Genomic DNA, 25,273 nt, shown 5'->3' with positions numbered 1-25,273 from the left:
ACCCACCTTTACTACTACCTCTTGCAGCTTGATCCAGACACCTACCACCCTCTGTATGAAAAAATTGCCCCTCTGACACTTTTGTAAATCAACCCTCTCAGCTTAAACCTATGCCCTCTACCTTTGGACTCCCCTACCTTTGGGAAAAGATATTGACTATCTAGCTGATCTAGCTGATCTATGCCCCTCATTATTTTATAGACCACTATAATTTTGTAGATTGGGCAGCACAGTAGCACAGTGGTTAGCACTGCTGCTTCACAGCTCCAGGGTCCTGGGTTCGATTCTCGGCTCGGGTCGCTGTGTGGAGTTTGTACATTCTCCTCGTGTCTGCGTGGGTTTCCTCCAGGTACTCCAGTTTCCTCCCACTGTCCAAAGATGTGCAGCTTAGGTTGATTGGCCATGCTAAGAAATTGCCCCTTAGTGTCCAGGGTAGCTGCGGTTAGAGGGATTAGTGGGTATAATATGTAGGGATATGGGGGTAGGGCCTGGGTTGGATTATGTTTGGTGCAGACTCAATGGGCTGAAGGGCCTCTTTCTGCACTGTAGGGTTCTATGATTCCTTGAAGATCACCCCTAAGCCTCCTACACTCCAGTGAAAAAAGTCCCAGTCTATCCAGCCTCTCTTTATAACTCAAATCATCAAGTCCTGGGTAACATCCCAGTAAATCTTTTCTGCGCTCTTTCTAGTTCAAACGTAAACATATAAATGTTTAAAAATAAATGGTATTCTGCATACAAAATCTGCACTTTATGACCCATCAGCCAATGGATTAGCTAAAAGACTCATAAAATCCTTGAGATTTTCTTTAAAGGCTTCGAAGGAGCAAGTTTGTTATCATGTCATATGAATAGCTTCTTGACATCTTAGAGAAATATTACTCATGCAACTACCCAAAGTTCACCAACATTACTATCCTGAAAGAGAAAGTTGAGAACTGCATTTGATTTGTTCTTATCTCCAAAAACTTCAGAGATAGTCGAGCATCAACAACAATCTGAAGTTGCTAGACGAGAAGCGAGAGCAAAATAACACTCATTTCAACAAGGAGACTGAGTGTTTATAGTGTAATTCTGCCACAAGTGAGAAATGGATACCAACCATAATTTGAGTGAAAATAGGTTACATTTCTTACACGGTTCAAACCAAACTTGAACTAGTTTGGTGATGCCCTGCTGACCAATTGTGGTCATCTCGCAATAATTTTTCAGAATCATCATCAGAAGTACCAACCTCTTTAGTCCCTCGTGTTGTGAATGCTGCTACGGAAGACTTAAGTTGGAATTTTACCGGCACGCCCGCCCCGATTCGGGGTGCAGGCGAGGCTCTGAGAATGGCATGCTCTGTTGGCCTCGAGCAGAATCATATGAACCTTGGGGGGACATGCGGTAAAATTCTGCCCTTGGTTGAATCTGAGGTGCCTGGTAATTGTGTGTCTTTGCTACCATACCATATGAGATTGACACTGAATTAGTTTCAGAGAAGAAGTGTCCACTGAAGTTACAAATCATACTTCTAAGGTCAAGGACAGACAAATTCCACAATGTCATGTACAACCAAAGAGGAACCAATAACTTCCTGATTGACTTTTTTATTGACTGTGTCTAATGATTAATGATCGGTCGTACTGTCTTTGGAATATTATTGATTCTGTTTGTTGTGAAAAAGAGAGGGATGTTATATATTTTTTATAAAGCGCAGGCTGCTTTAAGAGCTGAACACATGATTTGATGGTGATGTTATTTAGTCATGATGTGGGGATGCCGACGTTGGACTGGGGTAAACACAGTACGAAGTCTGACAACTCCAGGTTTAACTTGATTGTTGGACTTAAACCTGGTGTCAGACTTCGTACCATGTTATTTAGGTCTGTGTTCAGGTTGCTGTTTTACTTTCAGTTTTATTTTCTGCAGTGCAGAGAGAGCAGCTCCTCAATAAAGCCTGTTGTGTTGCTTGAATCCTCGTGTGCAAACCAAGTCTCTTCTTTTTGTGTAAACCCCACAACCCCTAACACAGTCAGGACACTACACTCCCTCCCTCTATTTTACCCAGTTTGGAAGCCAACTTTATTAGAAATCTACTGGCGAACTGAGATCTCTTCATAATTGCAACATATTCTACATCTAACCACATCCACAAAACCAGCTATTCCAAATCAACCACAGCATTTTAAAATCTATACCTTAAGGACAATCAAAGGACATTTAACTGTATTATTTTAACTATTTTCATTGGACTTTATCTTCCCCTTATCTCCATGTGTTCGTGTGTGCGTGTGGAGCCCAAATGGTTGCATGTGGGCCAAAAACATGGTATTGTGTTTTTATTATCTTTAATCGCCTTTTAGTGATTGATAAATTTGCTCTTTCTTCAACTCAAGAAAACTTTGTTTGGCTTATTATCGCTCACAGTTGATTAGGTAAGTACATTTGGATTTGGCAAAGGCATATCGAGCTGAAACAGAAAGAGAAATCTTTGTTGTGACTGACTTGAGGAGGTTGGATAGGGGGGAGCCAGTTCACCCCCTTATCACTCAGTCGTAACACATTGGTTGCAGGCTGAAAGGTGGTCCTGAAAGAAAGCATGGTTTTCGGATCCTTGGCATCATCTTAACGATGGTAAAGACTCATAGAAAGTTACAGCTCAGTCAATCCATTGTTGAGCTTTTTTACAGAGCTCCCAATTGGACCTAGTCCTTGCTTTTCCTGAAGTATTCATCCAAAAGTTCCTATCGAACCTGCTGCCACTGCTCTTTCAGATAGCGCCTTCCAGATCACTGCACAGTTGGAGCACTGTGTGCAGTTCTGGTCGCCACATGGATGTGAACGCACTTGAGGTGGTGCAGAGGAGATTCACCAGAATGCTGCCTGGGATGAAACATTTAAGGGAGGTTGGTTAGACTTGGGTTGTTTCTTCTGGAGCAGAGAAGACTAAGGGGCGATCTGATTGAGGTGTTCAAGATTATGAGGGGCATGGACAGAGTGGATAGGAGCAGCTGTTCCCTTTAGTTGAAGGGGACACAAGTGTGAGGGGTGGAGGTTTAAGGGCGATTTGAGTAAAACCGTTTTTACCCAGAGGGTGGTGACGGTCTGGAATACATTGCCTGAGAGGGTGGCAGAGGCAGGATGCCTCACATCCTTTAAAAAGTACCTGGATGAGTAGTCGGCATGCCATAACATTCAAGGCTCTGGGCCAAGTGCTGGCAAATGGGATTACGGGGCAAGTCAGGGCATTTCATGCATCAGTGGAGACTCGATGGGCTGAAGGGCTTCTTCTGCAATGTAAGATTCTGTGATTCAACGTTTCCTCATATCACTTCTGGCTCTTTTGCCCATCAGCTTAAATCTGCCGCCCAAGTTCAACACTCTGCCACTGGAACCCCTATCTTGTTGAATGAAGGCAGTGCAGTCGATGCTGTGTATATAGACTTTTGAAAGATGTTTGTTCAGGTATTATATATTGGGGATTTGTAAGCAAAATTAAAGCCCATGGAAGGGGCAATAGCAATAAAAATTGGTTAAGGGGTAGGAAACATTTATGGTGAACGGTCGTGTTACAAATTGGAGGAAGTTACCCAGGTTTCCACTGTTATTTTGAGAGTGCATTAACAACAGGAACATGTGGCCGGTGGTGGTGATGTGTCATACTTCACTTAGATAGCCCAGTTTGCTAGTGACTGTTGAGGTCCCAATGTCCTTTCCATCACAGCACTGATCAGGAATCTCTCCTCTCTCACTGTCTGCTATTGGTATATGGGGGAAAGGTTTGCATACACAACATGTTTGGCCAGGTTTTGCCCAGGATGCTGGGCTGAGACTCAAAGCTGAAGTTTCTAAGACAGAGATGCTACCCACAGTGGAACCTGTGGGTACAGAGCGCAATTTAAAAATGTGCAGATAATGTGAAACACACATTCACACACACACACACACACACACACACACACACACACACACACACACACACACACACACACACACACACACACACACACACACACACACACACACACACACACACACACACTCCCATATATACACACACACTCCTATATACACATTCCCATATACACACACACACTCCTATATAGACAATCCTATATACACACACATGCGCACTCCTATGTACACATTGCTACACACACACACACAAACTCCTATATACACATACCCATATACACACATACATACACTCCTATATACACATCCATATGCACACACATAGCCATATACACACACACCCATATCCACATATCCATATACACAAATACATTTGCATGTACACACATGTACACATACCCATAGACATACAATGTGGAGTTGCTGGCGTTGGGTGGGGTAGGCACACTAAGTAGTCTCACAACATCAGCTTAAAGTCCTCAGGTGAGTCCTGATGAAGGGGCTGCGCTCCAAAGGCTCGTGCTACCAAATAAACCTGTTGGACTTTAACCCGGTGTTGTGAGACTACTTACTGTGCCATAGGCACACAGACACATGTACACACACACACATGCACACACACACACGCACGCACACACACACTCCACGCACTCACACTCATACACGCACACATGCACACACACAATCTCTAAGCAAGTTTTCCTCCCAGTGCCTCTGTATAAAAATTCTGTCACACTGTTCAGTGTAGAAGTAATTGCCCATTTGATGTCGTCCTCCAAATCTCTCATTTTAACTTGTCTTAAGAGCTCCAGCTTGATGATTTTATTGATTATTTAATGCCTCTAATCTACTTGCTGGACAGGAATTATTGCTTTGTCTGCAGTCGATTCAATTATGCATAGATTTACAATGTGTGGGCAGTTCCAACATCATGCCATCGATGGTTATGAAACTCATTCCTCAGAACACAGTTTTTGACGTACTCCAGTTCTTGGTGACATGGTGATACAGTCTCTGTTTGCTAATCAGGAAGCCAAATGAAGAGGCAGCAACACAGAGTATCACAACGGGATGTCCCCTTTCAGTACTGTCGTTCTTCTCCCCTCCTTAACCTATCACCTCTTCAGTCCTAAACTTGGCACCATTTTGCCACTAATCCACAATTTGCCTTTGCCTTCTCATCTCCATCTCAGTTGGTAACACGCTCTCTCTCTCTCTGACCTCGGAGTCAGACAGGATTGTTTGCAAGGCTCATTCTCAAGATTTCAACCCTGAATCCAGGCTCACACTTCCAGGGCAATACTGAAGGAGCGCTTTACAGTTGGAGATATTAGTCTAAATTCTACCACCTCACCTGCCACGGAATCGGAGCAGGTGAGGGGCGGACAACGGAAATGTCCATTGACCTCAGGCGAGAATTTCCAGTCTCGCTCGAGCGAGGCTATAAAATCCTGGATGAGACATTAAACTAACCTTCCATTTGCCCTCTTGAATAAGTGTAAACGCTCCCATGAAACTGGAGCAGGGAAGTTGTGTCTTGTCTCAACTCAATATCTATCCCTCAGCCAACATCATGGGTGGCACGGTGACACAACGATTAGCATTGCTGCCTCACAGCACCGGTGACCTAGGTTCGATTCCAGCCTTGGGGGACTGTCTGTGTGGAGTTTGCACATTCTCCCCTGTCTGCATGGGTTTCCTCTGGGTGCTCCAGTTTCCTCCCACAATCCAAAGATGTCCAGGTTAGGTGGATTGGCCATGCTAAATTGTCCCTTAGTGTCCAAAGGTGAGTATGTTAGGGGGATTCACAGGGCAAATATATGTTACGGGGACAGGAGCTGGGTAAGATGTTCTGCTGAAGAGTTGGTACAGATTCAATGGGCTGAAAGGCCTCCTGCAGCTAGGATTCTATGGCCACTTAAGAAAAAGGCTGAAACTGTTTATTTCCTTGAGTCATACATTCCTATCTTTGTATGTTCACATACTTGTGTGGTCGTGTGTTTGTCCATTTATACGTTCATATGTTTGTTTTGATGGTTGAATATTTGTGTGTTCGGATGGGTTTGATGAGATTGTTCGCAAGGGTGACATCCTGTGTCAATGAAAACATTCACAAAAGGTTTGTTTCTGTCAAGTGTCCTCCCCACATGGCCACCCCCCCACCCCCACGCAACCCCCGCTGTTAAAAATGGCACTGTTTCTTTCACCACTTTTCTTAGTTTCCTAAACTCTTGTCCTTTACTTTCCCACTCCTCAGAGAATCAGAGATTCGACTGATCTGCTATCGCCACCGGGTCAACCGCCCATGTTCGGCCTGGTCAAGAGACGCTCATCCGGAACCCTGCAGCTTCCTCCGTTGTCATGGCGACAGTCTGCGCTATACGAGGGATGCAGGTTGCCGAAAGAGGAACAGGGGTTGAGGATAACTGTCCCCGCACAAGGAGAACCATTGTCAGCGATAACCCAAAGCACCAGCTCCAGGTAAGGGGTCAAGTTTTACTCTATTCTCCTCAGCTCGGGCCGTCTAAGGGAATCCCTGTTATTTGATGATGGTTAAACTGGTTGAGGTTAGTGTGTGTGTGTGTGTGTGTGTGTGTGTGTGTGTGTGTGTGTGTTCTGATTCTTTTGCTGAATCTTGTAATGCAAAGAACTTTGATTATACCTCAGTGGGCAGCAATCCTGCCTCTGGGACGGAGGATTGCGGGTCCAATTCCCACTCCAGAGACTCGAGCAGAAAATCCAGGCTGATTCTCCGATTGCAGTGCTGAGGGGGTGCTGCACTGTCGGTGGGGCTGTCTTTCCAGTCAGTTATTAAACTGAGACCCCTCTCGGTTGGATGTGAAACTATTTTGCAATTGTTCAGGGGAGTTCTCCCTGGTTTCTTGGCAAATATTTATCCCTTAATCAACATCCCAAAATATAAATTTCCTGGATTGCATCACCTTTGTTTGTGGGAGCTTGCTGTGCACAAATTGGCTGCCGCATTTCTTATGCTCCAATGGTGACTACACTTTGTTCTTATACTTCATTGGCTGTTAAGTGCTGTATAAGTGCACGTCCCTAATTTAAACCAATGAAACAATATTTGAAGTGTATTCTCTTTTGTAATGTAGGGGAATGCAGCAGTCAATCAGCACACAGCAAGATCCCACTATCAGCAGTGAGATAAAAGACCAAACGATGTGTTGTGTTGGCTGAAGGATAAATAACAGCAGGGCACTGGGAGACTTAACAGGAGGACAATGGGAGAATGAGGACTGCACGTTCTTTCCTGTTGGAAGCCTGCAGGCTGCTGGCAAGGCTGAATTAGCCGCTCATCAAATTTCAGGACAGGAGCAAGGCTTGAATTTGTTTAGTGTATGGTCAGAGTTACCATCCAATACAGCAGCCTCACAGCACCAGGGACCCGGGTTTGATTCCTGGCTTGGGTCACTGTGCGGAGTCTGCATGTTCTCCCCATGTCTGTGTGGGTTTCCTCCCACAGTCTGAAAGACGTGCATTGGCCATGCTAAAATTCTCCCTCAGTGTACCCAGACAGACACTGGAGTGTGGCGACTGGGGGATTTTCACAGTAACTTGATTGCAGTGTTAATGTAAGCCTACTTGTGACTAATAAATAAACTTGACACAAAGCTTGACACAGTGCTGCACTTGGAATTGCAGTCTGGATTTTGTGGCTGAGTCTCTGGGATGCGGTTTGAACCTATACCTCCTGAGTTAGAGATGATGGTGTCAACAGCAGGTTAAGTTGGATGGACAAGGTTATATTATGGATTGAATATACCTGCATCCCACGTCAAGGAATATTGTTCCTGGTCTGTGAAGGAAATGTGCCTGGTGGATTTTGGTTTCAGTTATGTTCTGCTTGTTAGTTGTAGCTGTGGATTCTAAGGTTCCTTCAGTGTTGAATGGGTTCTCTGGATGGTTGATGGTGGATTCCGTATATCGCACAGTGGATGGGATCAAGTGGGTTTCATTCCGTTGACAGGGTCCATCATGAAGAAATGAATCAGTGCAGAGACAATGATTATTAAATGTACAGATATCAATCCTCGTCCTCACATGACCTTTCTCTGTTTCCGTTCCCACCTCACCTCAACACTGCAAACTCTGCATCTTGAAATGAATGCTTCATCCATTTCTGGAAATCTACAGAATGTAACGTGAACATCGATTCCCTTTCATCTTGCGTCCCCTCCAAGAGGTTTTGGTCTCTTGGGCTTCCAATGAATGTTCACCTGCAAGGCAGGTCAAAATCAAACCTTCCTGTCATTGCGCTCACTGTCCTCTCTCACCCTTACCTGCCTATCTCCCGACTCTCTCACCCATCTCACTCCTGCCCCACAACAATCGCACTCCATCCTTACCTTCTCTCATCCTAGCTCACTTTCCCCCATTCTATGCCGTTTGCTACCCCAGTCTGATCCTGCACCCATGTCTGGTCAGAGGCTGCCGACTTTAATGCTCCATTTACTCTGATTGTTTTTACTGCCTTCCCCTTCTCTCTTTAACTGCAGATTGAATGTATGTTGGGTTCGAGAATGAATATTGCACATTCAGTACAGCTCATTCCATATCACGGCTGGACTGGACCAGTATGAAGATTTATATCCAACTAAAGACATTGAAATTGTGAAGAGGTGAAAAGGAGTCACATTTTTGTAACTCCTTTTACCAATTCATTATGCTCCGAAACAGTCTAGAAAGTAGAGTAATCGTTTTATTTATTTGTTGTAGAATGTGAGCATCGCTGGCGAGGTCAACATTCATGGCCATTTTAATTGCCCTTGAGAAGGTGGTGGTGAGCTGCCTTCTTCAACCGCTGCAGTCCATGTGGTGTAGGTACACCCACAGTGCTGTTAGCGAAGGGGGTCCAGGACTTTGACCCAGTGACAGTAAAAGAACAGTATATACTTCCAAGGCAAGATGATGAGTGGCTTGGCGGGGAACCTACAGATAGTAGAGTTCCCAGGTTGTTGTTGTTCTTCGAGATGGTAGTAATTGTGGATTTGGGAGGTGCTGTTGAAGGAGTCTTAGTGAGTCGCCGCAGTGCATCTTTTGAATAGTGCCACTGTGCGTCGGTGGTGGAAGGAGTGGATGTTGAAGGTGCTAGATGGGGTACAAATCAAGCTGTTTTCTCCTGGATGGTGTTGAGCTTGTTGTTGGAGCAGCACCCATCCAGGCAACCAGAGAGTATTCTATCATGCTCTTGATTTGTGCCACGTAGATGATGGACAGACTTTGGGGAGTCAGGAGATGAGTTACTCATTGTAGAATTTCTGACCAGCTCTTGTAACCCCAGTATTCATATGGCTGTTCAGTTTCTTGTTTCAGGATGTTGATGGCGGCTTACTCTGTGATAATAAAGCTGTTGAACAATAAGGGGAGACGCTTAGATTCTCTCTCATTGGAAGTGGTCATTGTCTGGCACTTGTTTAGTGTGAACATTTTCTGCCAATTATCATCCCATGCTGCACTGTTGTCCAGGTCATGTTGCATATGGATAGAGACTGCTTCAGCACTTGAGGAATTGTGAGTGGTGCTGAACACATTATTGTCATGTGGGAAATGAGGATTGAAACATAAGTAAGAGGTTCGTGAAGAGATTGTTAAAGTAACAGGCATGGGAAATTACACAAAGAAGCCAGCTCATTTTGCAAGTAAAGCTCATTCTAAAATTGCGGATAAAGGAATCTAATTTTAATATATTCATTATTCAGAACGATTCACCTCTGAATACAAGCAGGGATATTTAAATCAGGCATTTCTCAAAGATGGTTCATTAAGAATTCTTCTGAATATAAAACAGAGTTTCAGAGATTCCAGGAATAGAAACATTGATTTGATGTTGGTTCAGGTGAAGGTTGTGACATTCTGACTTACCGAACTGACATAAGGTTTGATTGGTGGGTGGAGATTGGCAATTGTGTTTAGACTCACCCCAGACTCCATTCCCTAGACACCGTCTCCATCCCTCTCAACACTGAACCAAATTATTCACATTCTTAGTAATAGAATGTAGCCAGTGACAACTTTGTATTGGATGTAATGTGACCAATGGGAACAGGACGTAAGGGTCAGCTGACCCAGTAAACCATGGAACCAATTACAGAGGGATGTAATAGTCAGCTAACCAGCTGATTCACTATAAATAAAGAACTATGTAGAATTGTGGAGAGGTTGGAGTGGCTCAGGGTGAGGCCACATGTTTGGAGCAATGATGTTTCTTTATAAGAACATAAGAACACAAGAAATAGGAGCAGGAGTAGGCCATCTAGCCCTTCGAGCCTGCCCCGCCATTCAATAAGATCATGGCTGATCTGAAGTGGATCAGTTCCACTTTCCCGCTTTCTCCCCATAACCCTTAATTCCCTTGTCTATCAAAAACCTATCTACCCGTGACTTAAATATATTCAGCGAGGTAGCCTCCACCACTTCAACGGGCAGAAAATTCCAGAGATTCACCACCCTTTGAGTGAAGAAGTTCCTCCTCAACTCCATTCTAAACCGCCTCCCCTTTATCTTGAGGCTGTGCCCTCTAGTCCTGCTATCCTTTCTAAGCGGGAAGAATCTCTCTACCTCTACCCTATCTACTCCTTTCATTATCTTATACGTCTCTATAAGATCCCCCCTCATCCTTCTAAACTCCAACGAGTACAGACCCAGTCTATTTAGTCTCTCTTCATAATCCAACCCCCTCATCTCCGGTATCAGCCCAGCGATACCCTTTCTTTGATTTATAAATTGGAGTAAGTTTTGTTGTATTTTCATGAATTGCATTTTGAAGAGTTCCTTCTGAAGAAACACTTAGCTCCGTATCTGACCCTGAGATGAGCTTCCAGGAAGATTAACTCTCCATCAATCACGCCACTGGCTTTCACCTCTGTTGCATCTGTCCCTGCCGCTGTCTCCGCTCTTTTGCTGCTGAAACCTTCACCCATGACTTTGATACCTCTAGACTTCACTATTCTAACACTTACTTGGCCAGCCTCCCCCACCCCAACTCCTCAATTTCATAAATCAGATTTACCCCCAACTCTGCTGCATCTATCCTAGCTCACACCCAAATCCTATTCCCCTGTCAGCTTCCTAACTTACTTTTCTTCTCAATTTTACGGGCTTTCATTTTTGTTTCAAATGGCCTTGCCCCTCCCGGTCTCAGTCACTCCCTCCATCTCTGAGATCTCTGTGCCCCTCAAGTTCTGGCCCCTTACACATCCCTGATTCTGATCACTCTCCCACGGGTTTCTGTTTCTGCTGTCGCCTCTGTCCTAAACTTTGGAACTCCCTCCCTAATCCTCTCTTTTAAAAGGTTTACTTATTATTGTCACAAGTAGGCTTATATTAACACTGCAATGAAGTTACTGTGAAAATTCCCTAGTCGCCACACTCCGGCGCCTGTTCAGGTATATTGAGGGAGAATTCAGCATGGCCCATGTCACTAACCAGCATGCCTTTGAGACTGAGGGAGGAAACCGGAGCATCCGGAGGAAGCCCATGTAGACATGGGGAGAATGTGCAGGCTGCACAGACAGTGACCCAAGCCGGGAATCAAATCGGGTCACTCGCGCTGTGAGGCAGGAGTGCTAACCACTGTGCCACTGTGTCACCCAGAGGAATACGATATTCCTTAAAATCCACAAGATTTGGATCACCTGGTCTAGAATCATAGAATCCCTACAGTGCAGAAGGAGGTTATTCAGTCCATCTAGCCTGCACCAACAATAACCCTACCCAGGCCTGTAACCTAATGTATTTACCTTGCTAATCCCCTGACACAAGGACCAATCCACCTAACCTACACATCTTTGAAGTACGGGAGGAAACCGGAGCACCCAGAGGAAATCCACACTGACATGGAGAGAACGTGCAAACTCGACAGACAGTTACCCAAGCTGGGACTTGAACTCGGCTCCTTGGCGCTGTGAGGCAGCAGTGCTAACCACTGTGCTGCTGTGCTGCTTGGTGGCAAGTTCTGCCGGATAATTACTCCAGAGAAAGGCCTGGGGGCGTTTTGCAATGTTAAAGATGCTAAAGAAATGCAGGTTGTTCTTGTGCTTGGAGGTAGGGGAGGGGTGGGGGAACAAGTAGATTGGGGGGTGAGGATGGAGGGGGGGAAAGGAACAGCGAGTGCAGTATTTGTTACTGGAACGCGTGGACAGCATGTAGGGACTATTGATATTTGTGTCAGGCTCTGTCTTTTATAAGTAGGTAATTTTTTTCTGAATCATAATATTGTTGCTGTTGTGGGTAATTAGGGGTTTGTGGTGAGGTCCTGCCACGCACAATGTCAATCCAGCAACATCTGATTAAAGACAATGATTTTGCATTATGCACATTTGTGTCAAGACAGACAGGTCTCTGTTTCTGCATCCTCACAATCATTAAATTAGTTTTGTGTCCAGTACATTTTTCTAGCTTCGATCGTTATTCAGAAGCTGGGCAGTCAGATATGCTTCCACTGGAAATGTGTTGCCTCGAATGTATGGGACTTCGCAGTTACTGTTGTTCATGGAGTAGGGAAGAACAGTGAGGTTTTCACTGAGGTCGGGTGCTGGGTAATGAGAAGGACACTGACTAAATAATTTCCGTGGCTAAAGAAGATTGAGGGTGATTGAATTGAGGGTTTTAAGATGATGAAAGGAGTTGACAGACTTTCCCCAGTGGGTGAAGCTCAGATCCACCTTAAAACTACACCGAGCTAATCAAGGATTGAATGGCCATGCTAAATTGCCCCTTCGTGTCCCAATAAATGTAGGTTGGGGGGTTAGCGCGATAAATATGTGGGGTTACAGGGATAGGGTCGCTACGGATGCTGTTTGGAGCGTTGGTGCATATTCGATGTGGGGATTCTATGATGTCAGGAAATCACGAGGGATTCATCGGAGAAGGTTTGGCAAAATAAAAAGTTGTCAAAACAGAGGCTGATAGATTTTTGCACAAAAGAGTTTAGGGATATGGAACTGAGACGGGTCCAGGAGTGGAGATACGGATCAGATCGGATCTCATCACATGATGGAGCAGGCTTGAGAGGCGAAACAGCCTCCTTCTGTCCTTTCATAGCCTCTTTAGCAGCTTCTGCTAAAGAACTTCCTGCTGGGGGATTTTCACAGTAACTTCATTGCAGTGTTAATGTAAGCCTATTTGTAGCAGTAATAATTAGGCTTCAGAACTGCTGTCGTAATGCTGATGAACACTGGGGAATTAAGAAGCTGTTGGCTGGTCAAATCTTGTAAATCCACTGGGAAAAGCTTCTCATCTCCTCCGCTGATCTTCATTGTCTTCCACTTTACCAACGTATCAGTCATCACATTAACTTTAAACTGTGTGCTTGGCTATAAATCTTCTCCTGGACCTGCCTCATCCTATCTCCAGAGCTCCACCATCCAAGAACCCCTCCTAACTTTTCCAATCCTCCTTTTCTAGATCTCATCACCCCGCCCTCCCCACTCCCCATTCCCTCCCCCCCACCTCCACATTCCCTTCCCCCCTTCCCCGACCCCACCTCCACATTCCACAAAGCTAACTGTCCCATTGCTGCTGAGTCCCCATTCCTCTCCCGATCCCTCCATGTCTAAACTCTCCACGAAAGCCCAACTCCAGCGAGTCACTTCCAGCTCCTTCTTCCTTGTTTGGTTCTTTTCCACAGTGCATGGCGTGGCTTGGGACATTTTCCCTTATTTAAGGAGCTCTGTAAATTCGGGTAGAGTTCATCAGAGCAGTAACAGAACACATGGTGCATCACGCAAAACTTTAAAAACATTGTGTCATTCTCTTCAGCGAGGACTAATAAAGATAATGGATAACAGCTCAGTGCGTGTGTGTGTGTATCATTTCAAAACGATAGCTTTCCTTAAACATAATTCCGTACTTAATGAAAGTAATCTGTTTTGTCAAGTTAACCAGATTTAATTTTCTGTATTTAAATGATTTCTGGTTTTCATTTGGAGTTGACCCTAACACTTTTTTTTTCTGGTTTTGAGTGATAGATATCTTCCTTTTTTCTGTAACATGGACAGAGTTTTTAAACTGGCTTATGTTAAACTCATTGCAAATTAAAACCCACCTTCAAAAAGCGCAGGGCATGATTTAAAGGAGGAGCAGTAAGTATTTGCATGGGAACACCACGTTCTAGCTATGGGTGGCACGGCGGTGCAGTGGTTAGCACTGTGGCCTCACAGCGCCAGGTTCGATTCCTGGCTTCGGTAGCTGTCTGTCTGGAGTTTACACGCTCTCCCCATGTCTGCGTGGGCGTCCTCCGGGTGCCCCGGTTTCCTCCCACAGTCCAAAAATGTGTGGGTTAGGTGGATTGGTCATGCTAGATTGCCCCTTAGTGTCAGGGGGACTGGCTAGGATAAAAACATGGGGTTATGGGGATTAGGGCCTGGGTGGAATTGTGGACTATTCAGACTTGATGGGCCTCATGGCCTCCTTCTGCATGGTAGGATTCTCTGATTCTAAGTCTGCACATTCTCTCACACAAACCAGCCTCCCATCCATTGACTCTGTCTATACTTCCCGCTGCCTCGGCAAAACATCCAGCATAATTTAGGACCCCATGCAAAGAACAAAGCACAAAGAAAGTTACAGCATAGGAACAGACCCTTCGGCCCTCCAAGCCTGCACCGACCATGCTTTCCGACTAAACTAAATCCCCTACCCTCCTGGGGACCTCTATTCCCATCTTATTCATGTATTTATTCAGACGCCCCTTAAAAATCACTATTGTACTCGCTTCCACTACCTCCCCCAGCAACGAGTTCCAAGCACCCACCACCCTCTGTGTAAAAGATCTGCCTTGTACATCTCTTTTAAACCTTGCCCCTTGGACCTTAAACCTGTGACCCCAGACATTCTTTCTTCCACCTCCTTCCATCGGGAAAAAATACAAAATTCTGAGGTCACGTATCAACCAATTCAAGAACAGCTTCTTCCCTGCTGTGTCAGACTTTTGAATGGACCTACCTCGCAGTGAGTTGATCTTTTTCTACACTCTAGCTATGACTGTAACACTACATTCTGCACTCTCTTGTTTCCTTCTCTATGAATAGTATGCTTTATCTGTATAGCGCGTAAGAAACAAGATATTCTCTGTATGTTAATACATGTGACAATAATAAATAAAATAAAATCAAAGTGTCTGCGTGGGTTTCCTCTGGTTTCCTCCCACAGTCCAAAAGATGTGCTGGTTAGGTGCATTGGCTGTGCTAAATTATCCCTCAGTGTACCCGAACAGGCGCTAGAGCATGCCGACAAGGGGATTTTCACAGTAACTTCATTGCGGTGTTAATGTAAGCCTTACTTGTGACACTAATAATAAATCTTCTCTATCGCTGGTCCTCTCCTATATTTCTGAATTATGCCCCAATCAATGCCCACCTCCTGTCTGCCTCAGGTTGGGATGCAAATGCAGTGGTTAGAGGCTCTGTTGTGCAGGTACTTTTGCTCTCAATGAGTCTTTATTATTCTGCTCTATTTTCACACCATAACAATTAACCTGAAAAACTGGAGGCGACTATCACCCAGAGATAAAGTCAGAGGCATGAAAATAACTGTAGGAACAGAGAGACCTCATCATTCAGCGAGCCTGTGACCTTTTCCCAAGCACAAAAACCTAATTAAATAAATCTGATAAGCTCGAGCTTTTTGTATGTTTGGAAATGATTAGGGGAAAATTTCAATATTTGTTAATGTTGCAACACCTGCTGTCTCCTTTCTGCAAACCCGATAGACAGCTGCCCTCCCATTCTCTCAGTCCTGTTTCCTTTACCCAATGTCTATCCATTTCCCTCCACCCACACTATAATATGAGTTCCACGGGCAACAACTTGCATTAAGGTAGCATTTCAAACACAGTAACACACCCTGAGACTCTTCACCAGACTGCGGCTAAACAAAATTTGGCACAGAGTGAACAAGGCCGTGTCACATGGTCAAAAGCTGAGTCGGAGAGGTAAGTATCAAGGAGTGTCTTCAGGGAAGAGAGATAGAGAAGCCGAGACATTTGAGAAGGCAATTCCAGAGTTTAGAACCGAGGCAGTGAGAGTCAAAGAGTCATAGAGATGTGCAGACCCTTCAGCCCAATTCATCCACGTTGACCAGGTCTCCCAAACTGAACTTGTCCTATTTGCCTGCATTTGGCCCATATCCTCGAAACATTTCCTAACCATGTACCTGTCCAAATGTCTTTTAAATGTTGTAATTGTACTCGCCTCCACCACCTGCTCTGGCAGTTCATTCCATACGCGCACCACCCTCTGTGTGAAAATGTGGCCCCTCAGGTCCTTTTTAAACTTTCCTCTCTCACCTTAAACCTATGCCCTCTAGTTTTGGTCTTCCCTACCCTGGAGGAAAAGACTTGGCTATTCACCTTTTCTATGCCCCTTATGATTTTAAAAACCTCTGTAAGGTCACCCCTCAGCCTCCTATGCTCCAGGGGAAAAAAAGTCCCAGCCTATCCGGCCTCTCTTTATAATTCAAACAATTAATGAAGGTTTGACCAGCAGCGATTGGGCAATGAGAATCACAAGAGACCAGAATTGGAGACACATTGAGATCCTGAAGGAATTAAGGGTAGGAGGTCACAGAGGTCAGGACAGGCAAGGCCATGGAAGGAGTGAACACAAAGGTGAGAATATGGCTGAAACGGGTGCCAATGTAAATCAGAAACTACGGAAGGGATGCATGTTTGGGATTGGGTGCAAGTTGGGATGGGAACAGCAGAGTTTACAATGAGCTGAATTCTACGAAGGGTGAAATGTCGGAGATCGTCCAGAAGAGCTTTGGAATATGATGTTGAGGGGTAACGGATAAGAGCTTTCAGTGACTGGTCCATTGAGACAGGGACGGAGTCAGGAAATGTATTGGTGGTGTAGGCAGGCAGCCTTAGGCTTGGAACAGATATGAGGTCAGGAACTCATCTCAGTATCATACCAATGTTGTGAAAAGTCTGGTTCAGCCTTGGAGATGGGTGCAGTTGGTGGCTGGGAAACAGACATTCTGGTATAGAACATTACAGCGCAGTACAGGCCCTTCGGCTCTCGATGTTGCGCCGAAAGTTGGGGCCCAAAGTTGCTGATTTTTATATTTTCAATCCTCAGTGAGATGAAATTTCTGCTAAGTATTGGATGTTGGGCAAGCGTCATGACAAATCGGAGAGATTGATTACAGAGATGAAGGGTTTGTCGTATGAAGAGAAATTGAACAGCTTAGGCCCATACTGTCTGGAATTTAGAAGAATGAAGGCGATCAGATTGAGGTATACAAGATGATAAAAGGTTATGGATAAAGTAGACGTGGAGCAGTTGCTTCCTCTTGTGGGGCATTCTAGGTCGAGAGGTCATAGTCTTAGGAGAAGGGGTAGCAAATTTAAAACAGAGTTGGGGAGAAACTACTTCTCCCAAAGGGTTGTGAAGCTATGGAATTCGCTACCCCAAAGTGCGGGAGATGCTGGGACAGTGAGTAAATTTAAGGAATTAGATGGATTTTTAATTGGTAATGGGTTGAAGGGTTATGGGGAAAAGGCAGGAAAATGTGGATGAGGAGCATATCAGCCATGATTGAATGGCGGAGTGGACTCAATGGGCCAAATGGCCTAATTCTGCTCCTATATCCTATGAACTTATGAACTTATAAGAGTGAATGGTGATGGGGGGAACATTGTTGGGGGGGTGGGTGGGGAGTGAGGGGGTACAGTCAAGTGACTTGGCAGTTAGTTAGAGTTGGATTCCACCAGAAAAGATGTGAAACCTGACCTCCAGTAATAACTGCGCAGCTTTCTTATGTATTCTAGTAGCAATTACAGAGCTGATGCAATGGGAGCCGGATGAATCAGTATTGTGGGGGAGTCTGTTCATTTTGAAGTGAGTTTTCCATTTTAAAATCACTAGAATTGCAATGTACCTTCGTACCTTCTCGGTGCATTTTCTTTGGGGTTTTTGTTTGTCTGCGGTTGTCTATTTTCAGCACCCCCTCCACCCAGGACTATTGCTGGAGTACAGATGGCTCTCTTGTACCTCATCCAAGTAGGTATGCCTCATGACTGAACTGAAATAATGAATATATGACAGTGGAAAGAATCACAGCCAAAACATTCTCACTCTGCACCTGGCCGTGCTATACCTGACAGATGGTTTAATCCTCATTCCTACCTTTGTTAGCCCTGGACTCAACCATTCCAACCCTCTCCTCTTCCACACACCACAGACTTGAGCTAATCCAAAAATCTGGTTCCTGGTTTCCTGTCTCACACCAAATTCCATTCACTCTTTGCTCACTGACTTGTATGTGTCCCATTCACCTGCCTTAATCATAAAGTTCATTTCCTTGTTTTCAAATCCCTCCTTTCTCCCTATCTCTGTAACATCTTATTCTTTTTCCAATTGCCTCTAATCCACAGTCCCCAAATGATTCCGTTTTTACACCTGTACCAATGATCCAGGTTAAGACAAATTCTGTAAGATCAAAGCTCATTTGCATTCTGTTAATCTGTAAATCATTATTTAATTCCCTGAAAATTTCTCACTACAACAGTTTATTCAATCAAGCAGCAATCCACTCATTCTCAGACACAGCCAATTAGTTTGCATTCAAAAAGCAAAAACTCAGTTGTTTCTCACAAAGCAAAAACATTATGCTTTGTGAGAACATTGCCAAGTATTTTCTCAGTGGACGTTTATCAGCAGTTTGTTACTGCTCCAGATATTGCTTCCCAGTTTGCCCTTTTGAATACACTTTGAGCCTATGGTGCTTCACTGCACATTGTTTCTGAAACTAGGCAGTAGTTGTTGGTGTGCTAGAGGCTATTGGGGGAATCAGTGTGGAAACGGATTATATTGCTACATGATTCCTAGTTGGGGCCACTGGGTTGTGATAAAAAATGTGAGCACAACTTGATTTCTTCGCCCTTCTCTCTGGACCCTCCAAGCATCAGCACACCTCTCAACTGCCTTGGGGATCCAACAACATTTTTCATTTATGTAGCACCTTTTAATGTAGTGATCCTCCCAAGGTGTGTCACGGGAACATTATCAAACAAAATTTGGCGCAAAGTCACATAAGGAAATATTAGGACAGGCAACTAAAACCTTGATCAAAGAGCTAGGTTTTCAGGAATATATTAAAGGAGAGAATACTAGAGTTCGGGGCCAAGGCAGCTGAAGGCAGGCCAGCAAAGGTGGGTCGATTAAGGTGATGCACAGGAGGTTGGAATTGGAGAAGCACAGAGATTTGGAGAGTTGTAAGGCTGGAGGAGGTTACAAAGGTAGGGAGGGATGAGGCTACGGAGGAATCTGAAAACAAGGGTAAGAATGTTACCTTTGAGGCATTGCCAGACTTGGCATCAATGTGCTTTAGTGAGAATAGGAGCAATGGATAAATGGTACTTTTGCAAATTAGGATATGGTCAGCAGATGTAACACCTGGAGACTGACAAATATTCTCCAACCAATGCTAAAGCTGATCAGCATTGTAGGTGATATCAGTGGGGTCATTTTGGTGTGAACCCCATCACCATTGACCATTTTGGAAGACCGACCACTCCATCCATTCTGCTCCCAAGAATTCCCATCGTCCTTTATCAACTTCCATTTTGGGGGGCTGATTCCCACTGTGGTTTCCAGTTTGGTCTCCACACTGTGTTGGACGCCAGTGTGGTCCCATTTCTACCAAGTTGATAAACTCTTGAGCTCATTCCCTTCTCATGCTATAAAACAAAAACTAGTTCTTCTCCTCTTTCACTGGTATGGCTCCTGTCCCAAAAGTCAGCTTGCTCCTGCCAGATCACCCTGTGTGCTTCCTAGTAAATAAAGGCACCAGGGGATTAGCAGTAATGTCTTCTGGCTTGGTATACAGCAGAATCTGGCAGCACCTCTACAAGGTGCACTATTTTCTATGTTTCTGTCTTTTATGTTTCTATGAATTCACCAAGGTTCCTTAGGCAGCACCTTCCAAACTCACAATCATTAACATCTAGAAGGACAAGGGCAGTCGATGTCTGGGAACACCACCACCCGGAGGTTCCTCTCCAAGTCACTCACTGTCCTGACTTGTAAACATATCGGCTGCTTGTTCACTGTCACTGGGTCAGAATCCTGGAAGTCCTTCCCTAACAGTACTGTGGATATACTGACACCAAATGGATTGCAGCAGTTCAAGAAGGCGGCTCACCACCATCCTTTGAGGGACAATGAGCAATGGTAATAAATATTGGCAGAACCAGTGGCGCCTCACGTCCCTAAAGTAACTTCTAAAAATCTCAGAAAGGACAAAAGCAATAGTGGGATGAAGACATTTGTTAGATCTCCCCATCACCTCCACGTCACACACCATCCCAAATAGAACATAGAACATAGAACATAGAACATTACAGCGCAGAACAGGCCCTTTGGCCCACGATGTTGCGCCGACCAGTTAAAAAACAATGACCCACTAACCTAAACCAATCCCTTTTCGTCCATAAACCTATCCACAGATCTCTTAAACGCCCCCAAACTAGGCGTATTTACAACCTCAGCAGGCAGGGCATTCCAATCCCTCACCACCCTCTGGGTAAAGAACCTACCCCTGACATCCGTCCTATAACTACCCCCCCTTAATTTAAAGCCATGCCCCCTCGTGCTAGCTTTCTCCATCTGAGGAAAAAGGCTATCACTGTCCACCCTATCTAAACCTCTAATCATCTTATATGTTTCAATAAGATCCCTTCTTAGCCGCCTTCTTTCCAGCGAAAACAACCCCAAATCCCTCAGTCTCTCCTCATAGGACCTCCCCTCCATACCAGGCAACATCCTGGTAAACCTCCTCTGCACCCTCTCCAAAGTCTCTACATCCTTCCTGTAATGTGGGGACCAGAACTGCACACAGTACTCCAAGTGCGGCCGCACCAGAGTTGTGTACAGTTGCAACATGACGCTGCGACTCCTAAATTCAATCCCCCTACCAATGAACGCCAAGACACCGTATGCCTTCTTAACAACCCTATCTACTTGATTCCCAACTTTCAGGGATCTATGTACACATACACCTAGATCCCTCTGTTCATCCACACTATTCAAAGTCCTCCCATTAGCCCTATACTCAACACATCTGTTATTCCTACCAAAGTGAATTACCTCACACTTCTCCGCATTAAACTCCATCTGCCACCTCTCGGCCCAGCACTGCAACCTGTCCAAGTCTTCCTGCAAACTATGACACCCTTCCTCACAATCTACCACACCTCCGACTTTGGTGTCATCAGCAAATTTACTAATCCACCCAACTATACCTTCATCCAGATCATTAATAAATTGGGAGTATCCCCAGCCATTTCTTCACCATTGGGTCATCATTCTGGAACCTTGTACTGCACAGCAGGGTGGGAGTCCCCTCATCGCTCTGACTGCAGGTACTTGAGAGAAAAATGGGCAATTAGTGATGGGCAATAAATGCTGGCATGGCCATTGAGGGCCACACGCTGCCAATGAATTTTATTAGCCTATACATTTCAGAAACTTATACCCCAAAATAGATGCAAAAATTAACAACGTAGTTCTTACAAAGGAAGCTGTTTCCCCTGTTCAAAACCTATAAAGTTATTTTACATAGAAACATAGAAGGTAAGAGCAGGAGGGGGCCATTCGGCCCTTCAAGCCTGCTCCACCATTCATCACGATCATGGTGGATCATCCAACTCAATAGCCTAATCCCGCTTTCTCCCCATTGATCCCATTCCCCCCAAGTGTTATATCCAGCCACCTTTTGAATACTTTTTTTTTGCAAATGAATGAGAATAGATTCTGGAACTAGAATAGTAAAATGCTGGAAAATCTCAGCAGGTCTGACAGCATCTGTGGAGTGAGGATAGAGCCAACGTTTGGAGCCTCGATGACCCTTCATTAGAATCGTTTCAGATTCCAACATCCGCAGTATTAGATTAGATTCTGGAACTATTGGACATGTAGGTGCAGTGAGGGGGGGGGGGAGGGGGGGCGGGGTGCAATATGATTTTATTTTTGTCAGTATTGCTCAGGTGTATTTGGGGACCTGTGGTTTTTTTTGTGTGTACCGGTTGGGAGACAATTGCTCGCTTGGGTTTAGGGAGTGTCCCTCTCTCCTGCTTTTGTTTTTGTCTCTCACTTTCGACGCCTGTGAGCTGGTGATGTTCACACTCGGCGGGGTTGTTGACATCGGAGACTCTGAATGTATTTCATTCTGAGGCGGAGAGAAGTGAGGGAAAGTGAGAGCTGGAACTGCAGCTGCGAGGCAGTGTCAGTCTCTTGAGCTGCCCGCAATGGAACACGGATCATTCAGAGTTGGGGCTGTGGGGGATCCAGTGGAAAAATCCTTGATCCAGGTTTAGTACCGCGTTGCTGTTCGAGATGGGGAATTAGGCAGAAGAGAATGAATCTCCCCTTCTTCCCAGGACGCCCGCGCCGCTTTCAGCTGATTAATGGGTTGTTGTTGAGTGATTTATTAATTATTTTAAATTGCAATCAATGGGAGCAGTCAGCCTGTTAGAATTTAAGCCCGTTTCAAAACACCTCTGTCTAGCAAGGAGCTGAGATTTCTGATCAGGTCTTGACCCTTGCCGGAGCCGAACCATTTCTGAGCAGAAAATCGCCAATTTATCCCCTCCCTAAAGAAATATTTAATTCGGGGATACAATAGATGTCATTTTTAACAGAATCTGGACTTAACCTTTTTAAACAAACCCTGTTGTGGCTGTAAGTAAACTGTTTTTTTAAAGAAAGTTTTATTTAACTTTTGAAATATTTAAAGGCCTTTTTTTCTCAAGACAAATTGAGAATTATTTTGATTCTACTTCGATTAAATGTTCCCAACTCATCAGTATGTGAAGCCTCTTAACAGTTCACCTTCGTGTTAAAAACATTGCATTTAATCGGTTTCACAATCTTTCTTCACATCCTGTAATATATGAATTGAAATCGAAGTATAAATTCAGATTGGTCTTTAGATCTGGGTATTATTGATGTAAAAATGATGCGGATATCCTAAGGTTTAAAAAGACTGCTTTTGAATCTGAACTTTCAGAACCCAGGCTAATGGACAGCGACTGAATCCGAACGCAGCCTCTTTATTCAGGCTTATTCGGAATTGCCCCATCCTTCCTTCCGTTTGAAACGTTGGAAACAGAAAGGGATCAATTGGCCCCTTTCAGACATCACTTCAGCGTTTAACCAGGGCTCCGCTTCACTCCAGCCCACTCCTGGAGCACTGACTGCATTGAAGGTGCACCAAGCGGCGCATCCCAACTTCCAACCACTTCTCTCCCTGCCTCCCCACTTTTCCAAATCCACCTCATCCCCTCCACCTCCCATGGAGCCGCTGAAATGTTCCGCTCTGGTCCGGGAAGGGGTAGGGACTGCCAAACCTCCCAAGCACCTATGGAGGCAACCAAGGACCCACATCAAGATCAAGCAGAGATTCTACTCGGACACCGAGAGGTACATGTACCACCGAGCTCTGGACAACTTTCAGACCCTGGAGAACGGCGGCAGACCCGGACTGAAGAAGCCGCGGATGTCCTGGCCCACCTCCTTTCATGGGTTCAGACGGTAAGCGGGGAAACGGGGAGATCTGGAAATAAAATCCAAATGTGGAAACAAAAGTTTCATCTCTTAGAAAAAGAGACATTGACAGTGTAGAGTGTGTATGTGTACATGCTGGGGGAAGGGGGAGAGTAGGTGGATGCTTGTGTGTGTGTGTGTGTGTGTGTGATTATCAAACACTCCATTATATAAGAGACCAGATATCCACCTTTATAATTAAGAAGTGAAGGGTTCCAGCTTTATGTTCCAAGGCGAGAGAACTCTGCCTCTTTATCCAGTCTACATCAAACCCCTATGGACAGCTTCAATTCCTTTCCCTTGTCAGGGGTAACTCTCACTGATGTTGTTGATTACACTCAATGACCCTCAGTGCAACAAGGGTGGTCTACAACAGCATGGAGTAGACTTCTGATTGTTCTGTCAGGTTTTATAGATACTGCTTGTTTTATCACTGTTTAGCATCTTTTTGATAATGGATGGATTGGTGTGTAAATACTCTGTGGGGGTGAGGGAACACATTTACTGGTGAGGGCAGCATACAAAGATCCAACACTGGAGATGTGAAAAGATGGTTGTTTGTCTTTTGGGATTATAAACCTTCCTTTAAGAGACTAAATGTGTGGGCAAAATCCACGATGGGGTTGAATGTACATGAGTTGTAAAACAGGGCGACATGGTGGATGAAATTGAGTGGGTGGAGTAGGTTTGATCCTCTGAAAGACCTTTCCTCTTACCTTTTTTCCTTATGTTTAGTCATTCAAAGTCAAGAATTCCTGTCAATCCTTCAAGGTTAACTTGGGAAGGTGAGGGGGTGAAAGATTTAAGGGCAGTTTCATTACAAATGGAAGCACTCTAATGATGAGGATGTCTTGGAGCCATTTTGATTGAATCACCTTACTGGAATTAGAGGGGGGGGGTGAGATGATGAATTTGATGGCGGATTAAGGCACCAGTTCCATTTTACATTGTCATAATTTCCTGGTAACTTGACACTATGGGGGTTAATTCAAGCTGCTTTTATTGTTGAACTGTGAGCATGAAGCTGTGGTGAAAAGCTCAGACTGAATCTTACCAATCCTGGTGGAACGGCTCAGGAAACCTCTTGAAATTGTCTTTCACCTTCAGTTTGTTTCCTAAGTGGTGCCTGATTGCGCAGTTTAGTTTTATAAATGGAGTGTTTACAATTCATCCCTTCTTCCCCACGAAGTGGATACATCTCTTTGTCTACCTTATCGAACCTCTTTGTAATTTTAAAGACCTCTATTGGATCACCCCTGAGCCTTCCTTTTTTTTCTACAGGGGAGTCTGTTTAGCTTTTCCTAACAAAAATATAGTCTCTCATTTCTGTCATTTCCTTGTGAATTCTTTTCTGCACCTTCTCCGGTGCCTCTATGGTATTTTTGTAATATGGAGACTGGAACTGTACAGGGTGCTTAATGCAACAACATAAAAATGCCCTACTTTCTCTGAATGGATTTTTTGGTTGAACAGTACCCAGTGCTTTCTAAGCATTAATCTGATGGTGTATGCTATGTTGATAGTTTTATTTATTATTAAGGTGGTGAAGTGCCAATTCTGCAGGATTCCACCAAACTTAAGTGGGGTAAGCGATAAAGCCAGAGAGATTAAAGCACTGCAGCAAACTGATGAGATTTGTCATTGTCATATCTAAAACACATTCAGCCTTACACATGCACCATTTCGGCCAGTGGATAGTCAATCCCACAGAGAACAGTTGTACTGATTCATTCCAAAACCAAACAGATTGGTTTCTTGCAGAAAATAACATTTTTTGATTTCAGTGCATGAGTAATTTAAGACTT

At 44.5% G+C, this 25,273-nt stretch overlaps 1 protein-coding gene across 1 annotated transcript in view; it reads left to right on the top strand.

The window, feature by feature from the left end:
* Nucleotides 1–25,273, top strand: part of LOC145358806 (3',5'-cyclic-AMP phosphodiesterase 4C-like) — a 307,845-nt gene that overhangs the window by 53,609 nt on the left and 228,963 nt on the right. The window contains exon 3 of the mRNA XM_080213112.1: nt 6,158–6,381. Coding sequence (XP_080069238.1) covers nt 6,158–6,381 — 224 coding nt within the window. The remainder of the gene's footprint in view (nt 1–6,157; nt 6,382–25,273) is intronic.

The sequence above is a fragment of the Carcharhinus amblyrhynchos genome, chromosome 26 (genome assembly GCF_965287045.1).
Source record: "Carcharhinus amblyrhynchos chromosome 26, sCarAmb.v2.hapA, whole genome shotgun sequence".
NCBI lineage: Eukaryota > Metazoa > Chordata > Chondrichthyes > Carcharhiniformes > Carcharhinidae > Carcharhinus > Carcharhinus amblyrhynchos.
Note: the sequence above shows the minus strand (reverse complement) of the source record. Positions and strands in the feature narration are given on the sequence as shown.